This window comes from Apostichopus japonicus, chromosome 22 (genome assembly GCF_037975245.1).
Source record: "Apostichopus japonicus isolate 1M-3 chromosome 22, ASM3797524v1, whole genome shotgun sequence".
Lineage (NCBI taxonomy): Eukaryota > Metazoa > Echinodermata > Holothuroidea > Aspidochirotida > Stichopodidae > Apostichopus > Apostichopus japonicus.
Genome location: NC_092582.1, coordinates 8,786,459 through 8,803,623, shown reverse-complemented (window position 1 = coordinate 8,803,623; position 17,165 = coordinate 8,786,459). Strand labels below are relative to the sequence as shown.

Here is a 17,165-nt window from a genome sequence, read left to right as displayed (position 1 = left end):
GAAGGAGGGGGTGTGGAGGGGGGAGAGGGGATTTGACGTTTGTGTATAGTCTACGCGGGCGGAAATTTACATGCCTCACGATTTCAAGAAAGTGTAAATTACTGCAAAAGACTTTGCATGTTGTGATACATACTAAATATTACTTAAGCAATAATCAAGTCTTATTTCGTCGTTGTATACGTGGTTTTATATAAAAATACTGTACGAATCTTACTTAGGAAACTGTCCAATGTTGTTATTCGAATCTGGGTTTTTAATGAAAAGTTCTACTTGTAACGCAGTGATATGATTATTTATTTATTTCATTGTGAAAGTTTAGAGTTTAAAATAATATTTTTATTAAAAATTCTGTATATTAAACTTCTTTATCAGTAGTCTTTTTAATCAATATTTACATTTTTCCCAATAATTTTTTGTAACAACTATATTTACAATTATCCGTATATTGATTAATGGATTTTTTTCTTGTTAATACTTTTCTATGACTTTAAAATTACTTTCATATTGACTTATTGATTACAGATTGTTTCTTGAAAATAATTTAAACATTTTGTTGAGTTTTCTTCTTAAACCATTGATACATTAATTCCACAAAGACTTTCTAATATCAATATTTATATTTGTGTCTTCTATTTTTTATTTATTTTTAATATTTCTACTATTCATTTATTTTTGATTGTAAATCATTATTTTTAATTAGTAAACACTTAACTTTTTCTTGAGTTGTCAGTGAGAAAGTTTAATATAAACTTACATTTTTATTGAATTCATTTTGAATCAATATTTCCATTTTTATTTTGGTCTAAAAATCTTTTCTAAATATATATTCTTCACATTTGTTCACTCTTTTTAGTTTTGAATTGGGAGTTTTAAGTTATTATTCCCAAAACTTAAAATAAAACAGTTAAAATGGTCACAACTTTCATTAGAATTAACTCAAATCCGATTGCGTTTTGTTTTCTCTCCTCTTTTTTATCCAAATTAACAATTTTGTCACTTTATGACTCACCCCTTCATTAAAAAAAATAAGATAAATTACGACAAGAACACCGCCATAATCCCCTAAACTCACTCCCGGCCAACACCGATTTTAATGATCCCTCAATTAATCCATTTTTTATCTTGTTTCATTTATCGCAACATCCTATTAATTTCCTTTGACGATGGCCCAATTTATTCAAATAAATCCACTTAAACTAATTCAATCCAATCCTTGATATTAAAATACAGCAGATTTTACTTTCTATATTGTTAGTTTAATGATGATAACTTTTATTAATTAATTTAATTCCCTGTTTAACTGTTGTGATGATTATAACATCTACACCGGAATACTTACCACAGCTCCTTCAAGCTTGTACACTGTGAGGAGTAAGACAAGATGGCCGCAAACTCTTCATTAGTTAATCTCATGTTGTAGTCTTCGATCACCAGCTGCTGGAGAGACCTCAGGATAGAGAGAGAGAGATCAGACTGAAGGATAAGGTTCAGACCAGACTCATCAACTCTAGGAGAGCAGTACCGTAGCCACACACAGGAGATAGGAATCTAGAATGAAAGAATAGAGTTACTGATAATAGAGTAGATAGAGATAAATAGATTGGATTTGATTACGAGTAGAATAATTATTAGGATGTTTATAATGATAAAAAAGAAAGAAAGAAAATGGAAGAAAGTATAAGCGATGAATTATACGGACGTTAAGGTTGTGTTAATGTAATGTTGTATGTAGGAATAAAATTTAACGGAAGGAGATTAAAGTAGTTGATTTTGAAAGAGGTTATGAAATATTAACAGGAATAAATGTATTAATTTAGTAAAGAAAAATGGAATAGGAGTTTTAAAACAGAGAATTATTACGTCTATCTTATGGGTAAAAAATGAAAATATGTAGCCTTTAATAACTAATGCAGACCCTTTTTTTGGTCGTACATTGAATTGTAAGGATATTTTTATTTATTTGATTTTAGTTTTTAGTTTATGTTGGGAGAGAGAGATAATAAAGTTGATAAATAAACCTACATCATTATTTATAGATTATCATAGGAAGATAATTTAAGAAGAGTCATTTAGAAATTTAAGTCTATTTATATTTAAAAGCAAGACTGACTGCTTAATCCATAATTTTCAGAAGGAATTATTCCAATGATTAATAGAATGGTGTGACATATAGTCAATTTAGTTTTCCATTAGCAGGAAATAATTAATTAACCAATTTGATAGACTTTTATGAGCGGAATGAGTACCAAATTAAGAAAACGTTACAAATGAAACTTATTTTGTTTCAAGAGTTTGAAGAATATTATTTTGGTTAAATCTTTCAGAAATTAAAAACCTAACATTTACTATTGAATAAGCTTGAGTATTATTAATATTCTATTTGATGAATTGAATTTAGTTTCAACATTGTCGATTTGAAATAACTTTACCTCTAATAAAAGACAAAGAGAATTGCTTTATACAGATAATATGATCTCCATCTTGTTTCCGTTTGCTTTATTTTTTATTCAAAAGAAAGATACATTTGAAGTGATGATCTTTAAAGAGAATTTGAAAAATACTATTTTGCTTTGTTACACAAAGACAAAGTTAATAATGAACTTTGTAGTGACCAATCCTATTTTAAGCATATGGAGTGACTTTAGTCATTTTTCACCTTTCTTTAATATATGTCTAGTAATCTCTTGACATTCAGGAAGGTTGGAGATATAATTAACAATATTTACTTCATTCAAGCGTTTCAACTGTTGTCACCAGCTTTAAAGAAGCTGTTTTCAATATTTCATAAACAGGTTGAGCATGTTGTCTACCTTGATACCCTTTTTAATCCTGTTGAATAGTTTAGCCTCCCAAAGATACATTCCATTAACATAGCTGAAGTGTTGGTTTCACTGAGATAAACGGAGGCCTATATATGCCCTCATTTTAGCGGAAATAATGCTCTCTGTTTTGCTCGTGAAAAGATTTTCGTTAAATTTAACTTTTATTTGGTATTCTTGAAGCTGACATCGTACTAAATTTGATGAATCGAAAAAAGATATACGCACGGTACTTCATTAGCCAGAACAATTAAAATAGAAGTTGGCGCACTTTTCAAACTAGGGATCAATTTAATAAAATTTAATGAAAAGTGATAGCGCATTTTCAAATGAAATGTTTCTGCAAAACATGCTTCTCAGCGTTCTTTGCTAACTTGACTAAATTGTAGCGCTATTTATCTTTTCTAATGAAATTCAATGCTTCGTGCTTCCTGACAAAACGTGTGTATGGTACATAGTAAAACTGCCTATGAAGTTTTTTTTTTATTAAATTGAAGTCTTACTATTTTGGATGCGTTATGACAGATGATATTGGATAGTTTAAGTCCTTATGGCTGTTTTAAATTTGCCTCTAATTCTAAAGTTGCAATTAACGAAATATTTTCCACTGATTATTAGTTGGAAAAAGGGGAGGAAACCTCTCTTCTTAAAGTATCTTCATAATTATCTGATCAACTGACTTCCTAGAACATAGTATTATGCCATTACATAGACCTGAGTAGCTTCGTGAAAGTTTGAACAATGTTATTTTAAGACGAATATCACACGACTTGTGAACAGCTGGGTTAGACTACACCGATTGTGCTGTTTATAATATCAATAATCATAAGTAGTACTATAGCAAACTCGTTAATGTTTTCATTTTAATTAAAAATGCCTACATTAATTTTTCGCTTATATCAAAAATACATCTTTTAAAGTTTTCTTTTCAACTTCTTTGCATCGTATTTCATTTTGTGTGTGCTTTTGTAAATCAATACCGACCAAGTTACGTTGTTTGGCAAATTCAAGTTTATTTATGAGGAAAGGTCATTTGTGACAAGTTGGTCCTTAACATTAACTGTTTTTATTCTTATGTAAAGAGTTCTAATTCACTAAGATATAATCTGACATTGAGGAAAATCTTCCTTAGACTAGGCTACATCTCAATTGTAATTTTCCTTGGCCTAGCCTGTCATTCAATAGTTTTAGACCTAGATTTAAGTTAAACTACCAAGCATACAGCTACATGTACCTTTACCTTCAAAATATCTTACCAAGCAAACGATGCTCTTAGCTAAATATTTTTTATCCGATATTTAAATCCAAAATTTTACAAACAAGTAAATGAAACGACGACAAACTCCGACAAAGAACATCAACTTCATCAACGACCAATGTAATACTGAATAATGATCGACTGCTGGAGTGCTGGTATGCAGTTCATTACTACTGTATAACAGATTCACACCTGTACAGGTGTTCCCACGTTGTCTGAATCTCTTTGGCGCCAATATTACTTAGTCGCACGACATTGCTGAAGTGTTACAAGTAAAACTATGAATATGCATCAGACGTGTTGTGCCATAAGAACTTTATGTATCAAACTAACTATTGTTATCTCATTGGATAATTTGATGTCGCAAGGGCGTAGGAACCGGGGGGCTGGGGGCCCAGCCCCCAGTGAAAAATATGGGGGGCTGAAGTATCATTCCGCCCCCCCCGCTTCGCAAGTCAGAAAACCCCTTTTTCATTTCCATGAAAAAAAACCTCATTTGGAGCACCAAATTGCATCTAAGGCCAGGTGAAAATGCAAAATTATTTACAAAATGGAGTGGGCGTTGAAGTGTGCTATATTGCACCAGATTGCATCTGAGGCCACCTGGAAATGCAAAAAAAAATCCAAAAGGGGAGGGGGACACCTCCTCCCATAAGGCCCCTCCCCAGGCCGGCCATCAGTCTTCAGCCGCCCCCCCCCCACACTCAAAGGTACCTTCCTACGCCACTGTCATGTCGCGTGTCACCGTCGTATCATCGGTACATGTAAGAAACGTAAGGAGAGATAAAAGCTCATTCAACTGTTTTATGCAAAGCAGGGGCGTCAATCCGATTTGAAAGGTGGGGGGGGGGGGGGAAGTAATCGATTCGAGTATTCCGGCCGTAAGTTCTATCTAAGCGGAGGGCCACCATCGGTTGTCCCGCAGCGTATCAAGAAAATTTCAGATTTCAATACCTGACAGATCGCTGGAGATGGTACTTGCCAGGCTGGATAGCAGCCATCTAATTGCGTGATTTCGGGAGAAAATGATTGTATGTTATTAGCATGCGATGTAAAAACCGATGCATGCCTAAAAAGTGTGGTTATATTTTCGAGAAAGTCGTTACAGCCCCCCCCCCCCCCTAATCAAATTTGGCTCCTACGCCTATGACGGTAATTGCATTAGGCATTTTTATGGAGTATTAAAAATCATACGAAGTTTTGTACGGTGGAGTATGAATCGCGAGATACAATTTTTCAATGTAGAATGTTTTTGAAAAAAAGTCCACGTTTGATATACCAGGCGCGTATCCAGGGGGGCGTTGAGGGCGCGCGCCCCCCGGGTAAGAAATTGAGGAGAGAAAAAAAAAGAGAAAAAAGGAAAAAAAGAGGGGAAAAAGGGAAAAGAGAGGGGGAAAAAGAGGAGGAGAGGAAAGAGGAAAAGAAAAAGAAGAAGAAGAAGGAGAGAAAAAGGAGAAATGGAAGGAGTAGAAGATAAACGCCAAGACACTGGGAAGAGAAAGAGGAACAGTGACATCATTACAGCGCTGAACCCTATTATATACACAGGGTAGCCAGTGAATGATCGAGGATTTCGGAAGGGGCGTGCGCCTCACCCTACCCCTTACACCGACAACTCCATTTTTGACGTTTCCATTTTTCCTCTCTCACTAATGTATCTATATATATATATACTATATATGGTCTATCATAACGCGTGTGTGTGTATGGACGCCTTAAACAATTGTGCTATGAAACCAAATGTGGCTGGTCTCGAACTCGACCGAGTCGTCGGGGAACATGACGCATTTCGGAAATGGGGCGACGGCCGCCCCCCCCCCCCGAGCATATTGTTTTTATGATATCGCTAGTAAATTCGAAATAGAAAATGCTTAGATGCAACTTTCAAGGCATGGGAAGTGTCATTTCCAGCGACCTGGGAGGCATTTTCGGCCAAAATTTTCTTGTACGCTTCGCGCCAACCCGTGGTTGCGCTACGCTCAGATAGTTTGCCTACAGGCTTCGCCCCTCCCTTGGCAAATTATTCGCTACGCGCCTGTTCGAATTTGTAAAGCAAACAGCAGATATCAGCAGGTTTTTCTATATTGGTTGTCCATAGACGAAATTTTTTGCAACATAATGGGTATGCTTTGAAGTGAGTTAAATCACGAGAAATGTGAATTTTGAAATTCTGAACAAAAAACTGGGCTTAAAACTTTCAAAAGTGGGGCTGTCTGGTACTGTGGGACGCGACGTAGAATCACCTACAAAAAGCAATGATCCACAGGAGATACTATGAGGTCGAACATGATGTATGACTGGTGACAATCTTCAAAAAGGTTATGGATGGGGAAAAAACTATTGGGAAATACTTGGTTCTCAAGCAAACGTGTACATCTGATTGGTCATTTTCAAGCCCGAGAAGTGTCATTTCCGGTGATCTGGGGGTATCAAAACCAGAAATGTTCTTGTACGCTGCGCGCCAACCGATGGTGGCGCTCCGCTTAGATAGTAATTCGAGCACCCCGGGTTAGAAAATCCTGGATACGCCACTGTATACAATTACATAATCGATCATCTCCAGCTCCCCACCCCTCCTCTTCTTTTGATAGCTTCCTACGCCACTGGTTACAATGAAACCCCCCCCCCCCTTCTCCTTGAGAAGCAAATCTGCACCCATGGAATCAACGTTATTCTCTGGGGTGATGAAAATCATATGCAAAGGAACAGTAGTTCACACGTAAGCGGCCATTTTCGGTCTCATAACAGAAAATTATATAGTGTAAATGTTTCGCCGGTCAATTTCTCTAGTAAAATGTAAGGTGTCGAAACCACAGGCATTGATAACCCTGACAGCATTTTTACCATAGTTAACACATATTAACAATGTTTTATGCCCGAATTCTGAGCTTGAACTCCTTATTCCATCGACGAAATCGGGAAATCGCGCAGTTGGCAGAACCGACATACCGGCTGAACCGATTGTTCTACCATTTCTTTATGTTTTGGCAACTAAGATAAAGTCTGCTCTAACTACAAGTAATTTCCAATAGTAGGCACTGAAAATATAAACTATATCGCGATGGACCAATCGGTTTAGTGTTGTCATAACAACTTCACGACCGATTACAAGCTGGATACTTCATGTAGTCTTCTCTGACTGCATGACGTCACCAATTGTAAATAAATATTACACGCTGGATCAAGTTTTCGCTCTTTCGGGTTTACATGGAAAGGAGAAGGGAAGCAAGCTTAATCTGTCGAGCAACACGCAATTACAAAGTTTAACTTTTTATCCAAATCATGTTTGATGTGTGATGGTTTGATATGACCACAATCGAGAAAATGGACAGGTCGTCTATCATTTATAATTGCTAATTTTTCAAGACATTCAATTTTTTTTGTGTGTGTAAGGAATGCCCCTTTAATGATCAAGTTTGTAAGATCACAAAGACATATCTAATTGTTAATGTCAGTCTATAGACTGGTGGATATTAGGCTCGACAAATTCCTAAAGCTTCCATACTATTTACCATGATTTGTATCAAGTTATGTGTCGGTTATTTGAGAAACTTTGTGATATTATTCAACAAGCTATTTCAGACCATAACTGCTACACGTGACCTTCACTTCTATAGAAAGTCATCGGTGCATTTCATTTCCACATGTTATATATAATTTGTTACCCCTAATACCCCCGTCATGTTAATTCAATTATGCCCTGCAGGATAGGCCCATATAGGGTATAAACAACCAATGACAGAATGATATACCGGTACCTAATAATAACCCTCTATTACCATTTCAACTCACTTCACTTATTCAAATATTCACTAATTTAACTGTAGTATATGTAAGGTTCCGTGTAGGAACACTATACAATGCATTTCTTCTTACTGTTTACTTACTAACAGAAAGATAAACTTTGATCTTTTTTGTATAATCGGTTTATCATATTCTGTAGACTTAATATTGACACTCTTAATGAGTTTATTATACGTTCATATCATTATGCAATCTTGATAGACGCAAGTGAAAAGTATAGTCTCACTATAAATAATATGACGTCACTTGTTAATCGAACAATAGTTAGGATACATGTCTCATCGTTATACGTAAGCATATTGTAGTCCATGGGTTTGAGCAGTGATAAAACCTCATGTTGAAGCCAAAGTTCGTCTCCCCCTCAGTCAGTGGTTTAGCTTTGTGCCTTTCCAGCTTCCATCTATTAAATATAATGTGCCTTATTCCATCTCTACTTTTCGGTTGTTTAAAATACGTAACCGGATTCTAGAAACTTTACCTCTCCTGTAGAAGCTTCATGGAGTACAGCGTTCACATGTTTATTTCCCTACACAAACTTTGTTTCAGTTCGCGGTTCAAACACATTCTGCTAAAATCGAATCGGCAGGCCCTCTCTCTATTCATATTTTACCTACACAGGCTTTTTGTAGTACATAAGCAGTTTGATGGTATGTTTTTTTCTCTCTCTTGGCTTTATAAAATGAAGTAAACATTTTTCCTCAGTTGTTTGTTGTTGATATTGATAATAGCGGAATGACCGAGGTCAGGGATTGTACAGCTATACATAACACACATGAATTCAGATCTTCATGGGCATATCTATTAAAGCAGTGTTCTGGCCTTGATACATTAGACCTAAAGTCAATTTATGGCGGACTACACCCCTTCCCCACAAGGCACCTATAGCACCATGATCTTCAAACCATGCCGGACTACCCCTCCTAGACACCTATAACACTATGGTCTTCAAATTTATGCTGTACTTCCACTCCAAGGCACTTATAGCACCATGGTTTTCAATTCATGCTGTACTACCCCTCCAGAGCATCTATAGCACTATGGCGTTTAATTTATGCTGTATACGACCCATACAATGCACCTTTAACACTATACAGTATGGTCTTCAATTTTTGCTGTTTTACCCCTCCAATGCACCTATCCCACAGTGGTATTCAATTTATGCTGTTCATCCCCTCCGATAATAATAATAATAAATGAGACTGATATAGAGCCAAATCAGTAGGCAAAAGTCACTTCTCAAGGCGCTTTACAAAGAAAGCAAATTAATTTACAAAAGAACAAGTGAAAATATTTGGTCTTAAAGCAGCATTTTGCGTCCTCGACTATGATATTTCTCAACCTCACTGACTCCACTATGCCATAACGACATACATATCTAGCTTATCTATTTATATTTTACTTCAAATGGTGGCATAAAAGTCGAAAAAATTGCAACTTTCAACTTTGTTGTTCTCCAAGATATTTTCCGTTGGGAACCCAATAAACCTCGCCCATAATATGAATATTTAAACACTACGAACGTCATTGACAGATACGTAATATAACACCATGCTTGATTTGTGTACAGTCTATATGGCAGTTGAACCAGAGAGTTGCATAACAACTCCCTGGTTGTACCAACGCAAAGTCTTGAATCTATTTTTAGCAACGGCTCATAACTAAACCTGCATCTCTGATTGGTTGAATTCAAACTAGTGGGTTTGGGAACTGAATGCGATTTAATTTTGTATGTGTAATACTCACCAATTAACGTTTTTGGCAGGGAAAAACTTGGCTAATATCTTAATTTGCTGTTTTGTGATTTGATGTATGTAAAAAACTCGATGGACATGTCAAAAAAGTAGAAAACGGCGACCAAACGCAAAATGCTCATGAATAAACATACTATTCACTGATTGGTGGAATTCAAACTAGTGGATTTGGAGATATGAAAACTTTGTCGAGGACACTTTTACTCGTTATCGATATAAATCGTTAATTACTCGCTAATTAACGCTCTTGGCAGGGTGAAACTTGGATGGTATCTTAGTTTGCTGTTTTATGATTGATACATGTAAAAAAATCGATGCACATGTTAAAAAGGTGGAAAAAAGCGACCCAACGCAAAATGCTGCTTTAAGTAAACTTTCCAAGGCACCTATAGCCCTATGATCTTCAATTTATGCCATACTACTTCCAAGGCACCTATTGCACTATGGTCTTCATATTATGCTGTACTACCCCTCCAACCTCTTCTCCCATTTTGTCTTAACCACCATACAATATAAAAAATGGCAAGCATTTCATTCAGTCAGTGGATCGGTTTCTAAATGGGAAAAGGAAATATTAAAAGGGTACCGCACTTGTAACCACCCCCCCCCCCTGTATCCGTCGGCCCTTAGTTAATCAGAATATACTTATGGGAAGGCTTCCTCGTTCGAAACGTATAATACTCGGTTGCTTAAAAAACAGTTTTATATACTAAGATTTCACGTTATATACCGTGCTCGAGAAACTCTATAGAGCACTATGGTGGAAACACTTCGTTATTTAAACTATTGCAAGGACGATACGTGTATTTCGAAATAACGTGTGATGTCATATACGGACTGATATAACAACTGATATAATTTAGTTTTCGTTACAATTAGACTAGTGTTATTTTATGACTTAAAGAACGTGTTTGGCGGAATCTTATATCATGGTGAGATATATACAATCTAGTGACTGCAATCACTGCAACAAAATTTAACAGTATTTTCAATTGTGGAATTGTCCTAATTGTATCAATGAATATCAAAGACAGTTGAATGTGTGCATGTGTGTGATCAAAATTATTACACAATGCACCCAATATTCATTGCAAATTAATATTTGAGCCAGGGAAGATGAAATTTTCTTCGGACTTTGTATCTTACCGTTTACTACCCCAGTACTATTAATTGCGTCTTGGGGCATTTTACCTCTTTAGTATTCTGCCTTCAATTATATGGATTCAAAATGATTTGAAGTTCTCCATACAGTCAGAAACCGTAAGCAAAGGGGTGACCCTTGGGTGTGTGAGTACTCTACCCCCAACCCCCCCCCCCCGCCTCCCCTAACTTTAGAAGGAGAGGTACGTGAATAATGTGGATCATATATATCAATATGTAATCCCGCCCTTTCCCCGTCTTCTGAATAGCATTGTCCCGAACGATCGTCTACTCTTCGCGGTGAATATCTTGTATACCGCAATCTACTACATGGGTTTAGGACTCTTTCAGGAATATCACAGAAAATGATCACATAAACATTATTATGTTTAGAAAAAATATTTGAGGAACAAAAAGGGTTCGCTTGACTATCGTCAAACTGTTAACCAGAGAATAAACTAGAATAGGGAGAGCCCGGTCACTGCCAAATTTGATTCAGTAATGTGCTAGCATTGCATGCTAATATATACTTACGTCATATCTTGCTGCTATCTCAAGTAGTTGTATGGTAGATCTCTGAAGTAGTCTACTGTCTTCTCCATTGACACTCCCAGGGCCATTGAGCCACACTGTGTTTGAACACAGATCCCTGACGGTGTCCTTGATGTCATCAACCTTACCAGTTTGTTCCAGGATACAGAGGATTGCAAACTTGTCTCCGTCCTTAATGCTCTTCAAGTACTGGATTATTTTCGCTCCTGCGGTAGGATTCAGTCCACAAGCAAAGCGATAGAGATACTGAAGGTCAAACGGATCCATCCTCCCCAAGAATCGTCCTAATTCAGAGACTTTGTGTTCTAATACGACTAGCATTAACCTGTAAGAGGCGTAAAATTCACAGAATATTTTGTGGTAGAACCTTACTTCAATAGTAAAGCTCTCAGTATACGCCGTGTCATTGTCATTTAGAACTTGTTCCTCGACAAGGATACCAACGCCAACATACTGATCGCAAAATTCTTGACCAAGTCGTTTTACCATTTTATTCTTTCTCCAGACAATCTGCTGGTCTTCCTTACTAAGACCCTCGTAAGCTAGTTTGTTCAGTTCATCATGTTCACTTTCATATTTTAAAATCACCTGCAGAACACCGTCGTCTCTCGTCTTGTTGCGCATGTGCTCATGAAAGCACGTGATCATATACTTAAAGAATCTCGTGACTGATTTGAATTTCATAAATTCCTGATTTTCATGAGCAATGTGAGCAAACATGACGAAGAAGAGCGGAACCTGACAGAGATCAGCTAAGATGGGGTTTTCCCGGAGTCGTTGTTTGATCTTTTTCAGAGCTTTCTGATCGTTACCTACGACAGCCTTACGGAGATACTCATCTCGTGCGTCGTCATCGAATCCAGTCAGTTTTACTCGTTTTGTCAATTTTGGGAACTTCTTTGGCAGGTATCTTGTCGTCAGAGTTACATCATGATTTGGGAACATCTCTCTCATGATGATGCTTCTGACGTCATTTCCTGTGATCTTATCTTGATCAGGATACTCGTCATAGCCATCAAGAAGTATCTCTACGGAGGAAGTATTCTTTAGAACATCTTCAATATCTTTATCAGATAAACGAGAACCAGACGCAAGGAAGCGATTGATGGCTCTGTAGATCGACTTCACACCACCGAGTTGTCTTAACCTGAGAAGAATGAGTATCTCTACGTCACCAAACGGGGAATCATAGAGAACATTACACCACTCATAGGCTAGCTGTAGGGTCAAAGTTGATTTACCGTATCCAGGTTCACCCTCTAATATACGTCTTGTTGATTTGATACGACAATCGCTATAGATTCTCTTGTAAGACTCTAACCGTTCCCATGATGTCTCCTCACCTCGCACACCCGCCTCATCGGCAACCAAGAAGTGAACACTGCCCTCAACAAATACCTTGTCCACACAGTACAGTCTATCTCTGATGTAAGGTATAGGCTGTACTGCATTATATTGACCTGTGTATGTTGATTTAAGTGAGCTTATTAGCCGCTTCTTCTTTTCTGTGTAGTAAACAAACATGGAGTGCCATTAAGAATATTAATTCTACATATAAAGTGGATGTGAATGGACACGTAATACTTCTGAAACCAGTAAATTGTAGTTTAAATTTACAATAATTCTAGCCTTTGTTTATACAAAAAGTACTTCGGCAGACTTTGAATCCCTCGACAGTATTTAATTCCAGCTAACGCGTTTCTTAGGTAATCTATTTCAGACAAAGGTAAATACGCATTCACCATTTTCCACTAAGACCTAGACCGATTTCTAAAACGTATTTTCTTTACACCGAATTCAAAGTAAGGCAAAGCAATTTCTTTTATAATTATAACTGAGTGGAGACTGTGATTGGCTGGGAGTTCAGGGAGTGGGGCGAAGTCCCTGGAAGTTGCATGCTTAGAAATTATATATATATATATATACACTGGCGGATCCAAGGGGGGGGCCAAGGGGGGCCATGGCCCCCCAAAGGTGAGCCAAAAAGTGTTTCCGAACATCCGCTAAATCATATGATTGGAAATTTAAAAAATCCAGAGGAATAGCAGTGGTAGACTAGTCTAAACCTTTTCGTTTTCTGGTTTAAAATTAAATGCAGAGCTCCCAACTGACCCGCAATTCGCGGGAATTAGACCCGCATTCTAACACCCAAACCCGCTGACCCGCACAAGCGTCCGAAAAAACCGCATTGTAATTGTCAAGTATACATAAAAAAATTTGCATCAAATATTGACTTAGCAACCATCATTTCTTTAGCATTAAGCATAATAGGGTATAAAACCTCCTTTACAGCATCATTTGAACCTCAAATTAGCCTATATTTCTTTTCATTGGGGCGAGCAGCGAACGTTTTCATGCCACGGGAAAGAATGAATTATCACCTACTATTCAATTTATTGATGTTACACACAAAAAAATGCATATTTCTCAGAAAATTTTGGGTGACAAAAGCCTTTCTAAGTGCCAACAGTTTACATGTAGGCATCACAGGATTCCAAAAAAATTCAAAAGGGGAGGGGGACACCCCCTCCCCTTATACCCCTCCCCCAGGACGGCGATTCGTGGCATGGACCAGCATTTGCCTTCTCAAGAGTTGGGAGCTATGTAAATGTATGAGCATGAGGATTTACAGTTTAACACCATTTTGCAGTTACAGGCTGGTTGTAAGAAATTTATAACCTATGAGAAGTAAAATTTCTTGAGAAAGATGATCCCAACTTTGTTTTATAAATATTTTAGAAAATTACACCTGGAAAACATTTTTTTTAGAAATAAATTAACATCACCATTGTACACTTTTGTCGCACCAAATTGCATCTGAGGGCATTCAGCAATAGAAAATTTTCCAAAGGGGAGGGGTCACCCCCTCCCCTTAGACCCCTCCCCCATATCACTCTAATGCCACTTTGGCCCCTCCCAAACAAAGGCCCTGGATCCGCCAGTGTATATATATATATATATATATATATATATATATATATATATATATATTAGAAAGTGGATTTATTTATCATAGAATTCCATGGAATATCCAGTTGGTAAAACCCCGGAAGCTATACAGTGTTTTTACAGTGTATTTTACTGTGTATGTGCTCTAAGGACATAAAATTAATTGCAAAAAAATAGGCCTACATAATGAGAAAGAAAATTTCTCTGGTATGTAGTTCAGTCTTACTTAAGGCCTAGCCTTGGGAAACTTCCGAAGCTGGAAAGTGTTTAAATAGTTTTGTTCCCTCATAGCGAGTTAAGAACACACATTTGAGTGAGAGGAAATTAGTTGTTCTAATATAGAATGCCTTTGTATTTGACTTGTACAAGGGTTTGGACGGGGCATTCCCCCTCCTCTGATGGTCATTCGAGGGAAATTGGTCTGTCAGGTGAATTTTTCGTTCAGCCAGGGAAGACATGAACCTCTACTACGTGCGGCCGTCTCCCCCCCCCCCCCCCACCCATTTCCAATGTCACACAAAGTATTTACTACAAAACCTTGCGTTTAGTTCTACCTATATATAGATCTAATTTATAGTCTATAATGTGCCACAGCATACACCATTTGACGTTTTAATTATTTATTTTTCTGTGGGAGAAACCGTAAATCCCCCTATATAGGACACGGCTTCAATGACCCCAGGAAGGCAACCCCCTCCATTATAAAATCCTCCATTCGCAGCTGTCCCTCCCTTTCAAAGTTCGGTTCCCAACCTTAATAAATAAGGGGGTGGGATTTGAGTTTATTATTATTGAATAGCAACAACCTTCCGTTTAGAGCTACTTATAAAGACCTAACTTATAGTCGAAATATGTCTAAGAATGCATCATTTAACTTATATTGTATATTTTTTATGGAGCTAGGAGGACCCAAATCCCCGACCCCCCCCCCCCTACTCCCCCACGCCCGTCATCGGAGTCGGCTATATTGACCAAACGGCAGAACCCTTCTTTTACAAAATACCTCATCCGCTTCTGGCCCTTGCACAGTGATTCAGGTTACTACCTAAATATGTACAGGAAGGTTGGAGTTTATTATTAAGATTTAGCACCATCTTGCATTTAGGGCTATTGATATAGACCTAAATTATAATTTAAATATGCCTCAAAATGAAATTGTCCCATTCCTTACCTTTGAAATCCTGTACACGCCATTGATTTGAAAGACCCGGAGAGTGGGTGCAGGGGGAGAAGTACCTGGAAGCTTGAGCATTTGATGACATTTCTTGTTTCTTTAGCACGTGTCAGAAAGAGAAATTACAGGGGCCCGAGGTGGGTCTAAGGCAAGGGGTCACTCCATATGGTGCAATGATAATAGGTTATTTCCCAGCACTAGTTGTGTATTTGAAAATGTCATTACATGCTATCTGCATAAAGGTGTAGCCAGATTTATTGAACACCATAAAAAGTAACAAATGGTCAATCTTACTTTCAATAAAGGACTGGACGACGCCCGTTGACACTCTCATAACTGGCGCATCGGCTAACAACTTTTTCCATGTAGTTGCAGTATGCTAGTATACTAGCAGGGAGTTGTTATGGTAAATCCCTGGTACTAGCGCAATATATACTGATTTTTTAAGTATTGAATCGTCATAATATGTCGAATTTGATATCCTGTGTAATGAAAATTTTAAATATGTATAAAAGAATTTCAGAATTGTCAGTATTGCTGTGGCATAACCGAGCAAAGTACTAATCCGATTAAAAAGTAAACTTGAGGTCTGGGGAAAAAAATGGAGTGGAGCAAGTGCCCCCGCCCCCTTCACCTTGTCACTAACAACGGTTAAGAGTTTGTAGCTGAATGACAGCTGAAAAAATGGAGACGAAAAACACGAAGAAGACACACACACAAAAACACTCGGGTGTTTATAGGGTTTATATATTTAAACTCACCTGCAAGGTTAGACGCCAAGCTATAACTCCGAATCAAGCCATTTGCCGCGACCAATTAAAAACTGTAAAAAGGGAGTAAAATGGTTGCTAGTGAAACACAAATTTTCAAATAAATGGATATTGGTTGCCCTATAATATGATTAAATAATTCATTAGTCAATATAAAACTCAATAATAGAAACTATACGGGAAGGGGATGGGTATGTGTAGCTATAGTAGCTCCATGAAACATCAGCTATGAAACATCTGATGTTTGTGTGTCCTTTAACAAACCTCATCCCCTCCATCCTCCCCACCCCCTCCCTCCCCCTCAACATACAAAATCGTACGGATGTCTGTGCGACAAGTCGATTTCCCTATATGACAGAAATCAAGACGCGAGAACTTTAAAAGAAAGTCTAAAGTTATCGTGATTCTTTCCATTAAGATTAATTACGTTTTTACGCAACTTGTTACTTTTCTTCTTTGGTCCGCTTAAAATGTTACCAAGTCATGCAGGTAGGTTTTGAACAATAAATACAATTCAGTTGGAATACTTCAAGTGTTGGCAGTAAACATATCGTTCACCAGTAAGGAAACGAACATGTAAAAATTGAACATTGAAATTGAACTTATAGCTCACCAAACATAGCTGCAAACATTTGCAACATTTACTAGATTTGCGAAACTCAAGTTACTCTCCATGCAGAAATCCAACATAGCGTCTGTAATGTGGTCATATATGATTCACGTCTATTCGTGTAATACTCTGTTAGGTATGGTAAGCTCTGTCTGTCGTCATATATATCTAACATATACTGATATCTAAAACGAACATTCAATTTTGATTTTTACACGGCGACTGATGAATATTCATCTATTATACTCTAGAATATGATAAGCACTACACAATAACAATAAAATCACAAAGTTCAATGGGTGCCTTGGGTTGCATTTGATGATGTGAATATATTTATT

At 37.2% G+C, this 17,165-nt stretch overlaps 2 protein-coding genes across 2 annotated transcripts in view; both read right to left on the bottom strand.

Annotated features, from left to right (window-relative positions):
• Positions 1-16,263, bottom strand: part of LOC139963444 (uncharacterized) — an 84,281-nt gene extending 68,018 nt beyond the window's left edge. Inside the window, exons 1-3 of the mRNA XM_071964213.1 lie at positions 16,209-16,263; positions 11,307-12,829; positions 1,340-1,548 (exon numbers count right to left, since the gene is read on the bottom strand). Coding sequence (XP_071820314.1) covers positions 1,340-1,548; positions 11,307-12,278 — 1,181 coding nt within the window. The 5' untranslated portion in view covers positions 12,279-12,829; positions 16,209-16,263. The remainder of the gene's footprint in view (positions 1-1,339; positions 1,549-11,306; positions 12,830-16,208) is intronic.
• LOC139963443 (NLR family CARD domain-containing protein 4-like) overlaps positions 1-17,165 on the bottom strand; it is a 78,398-nt gene that overhangs the window by 12,739 nt on the left and 48,494 nt on the right. The gene's annotated exons all lie outside the window — the stretch shown is intronic.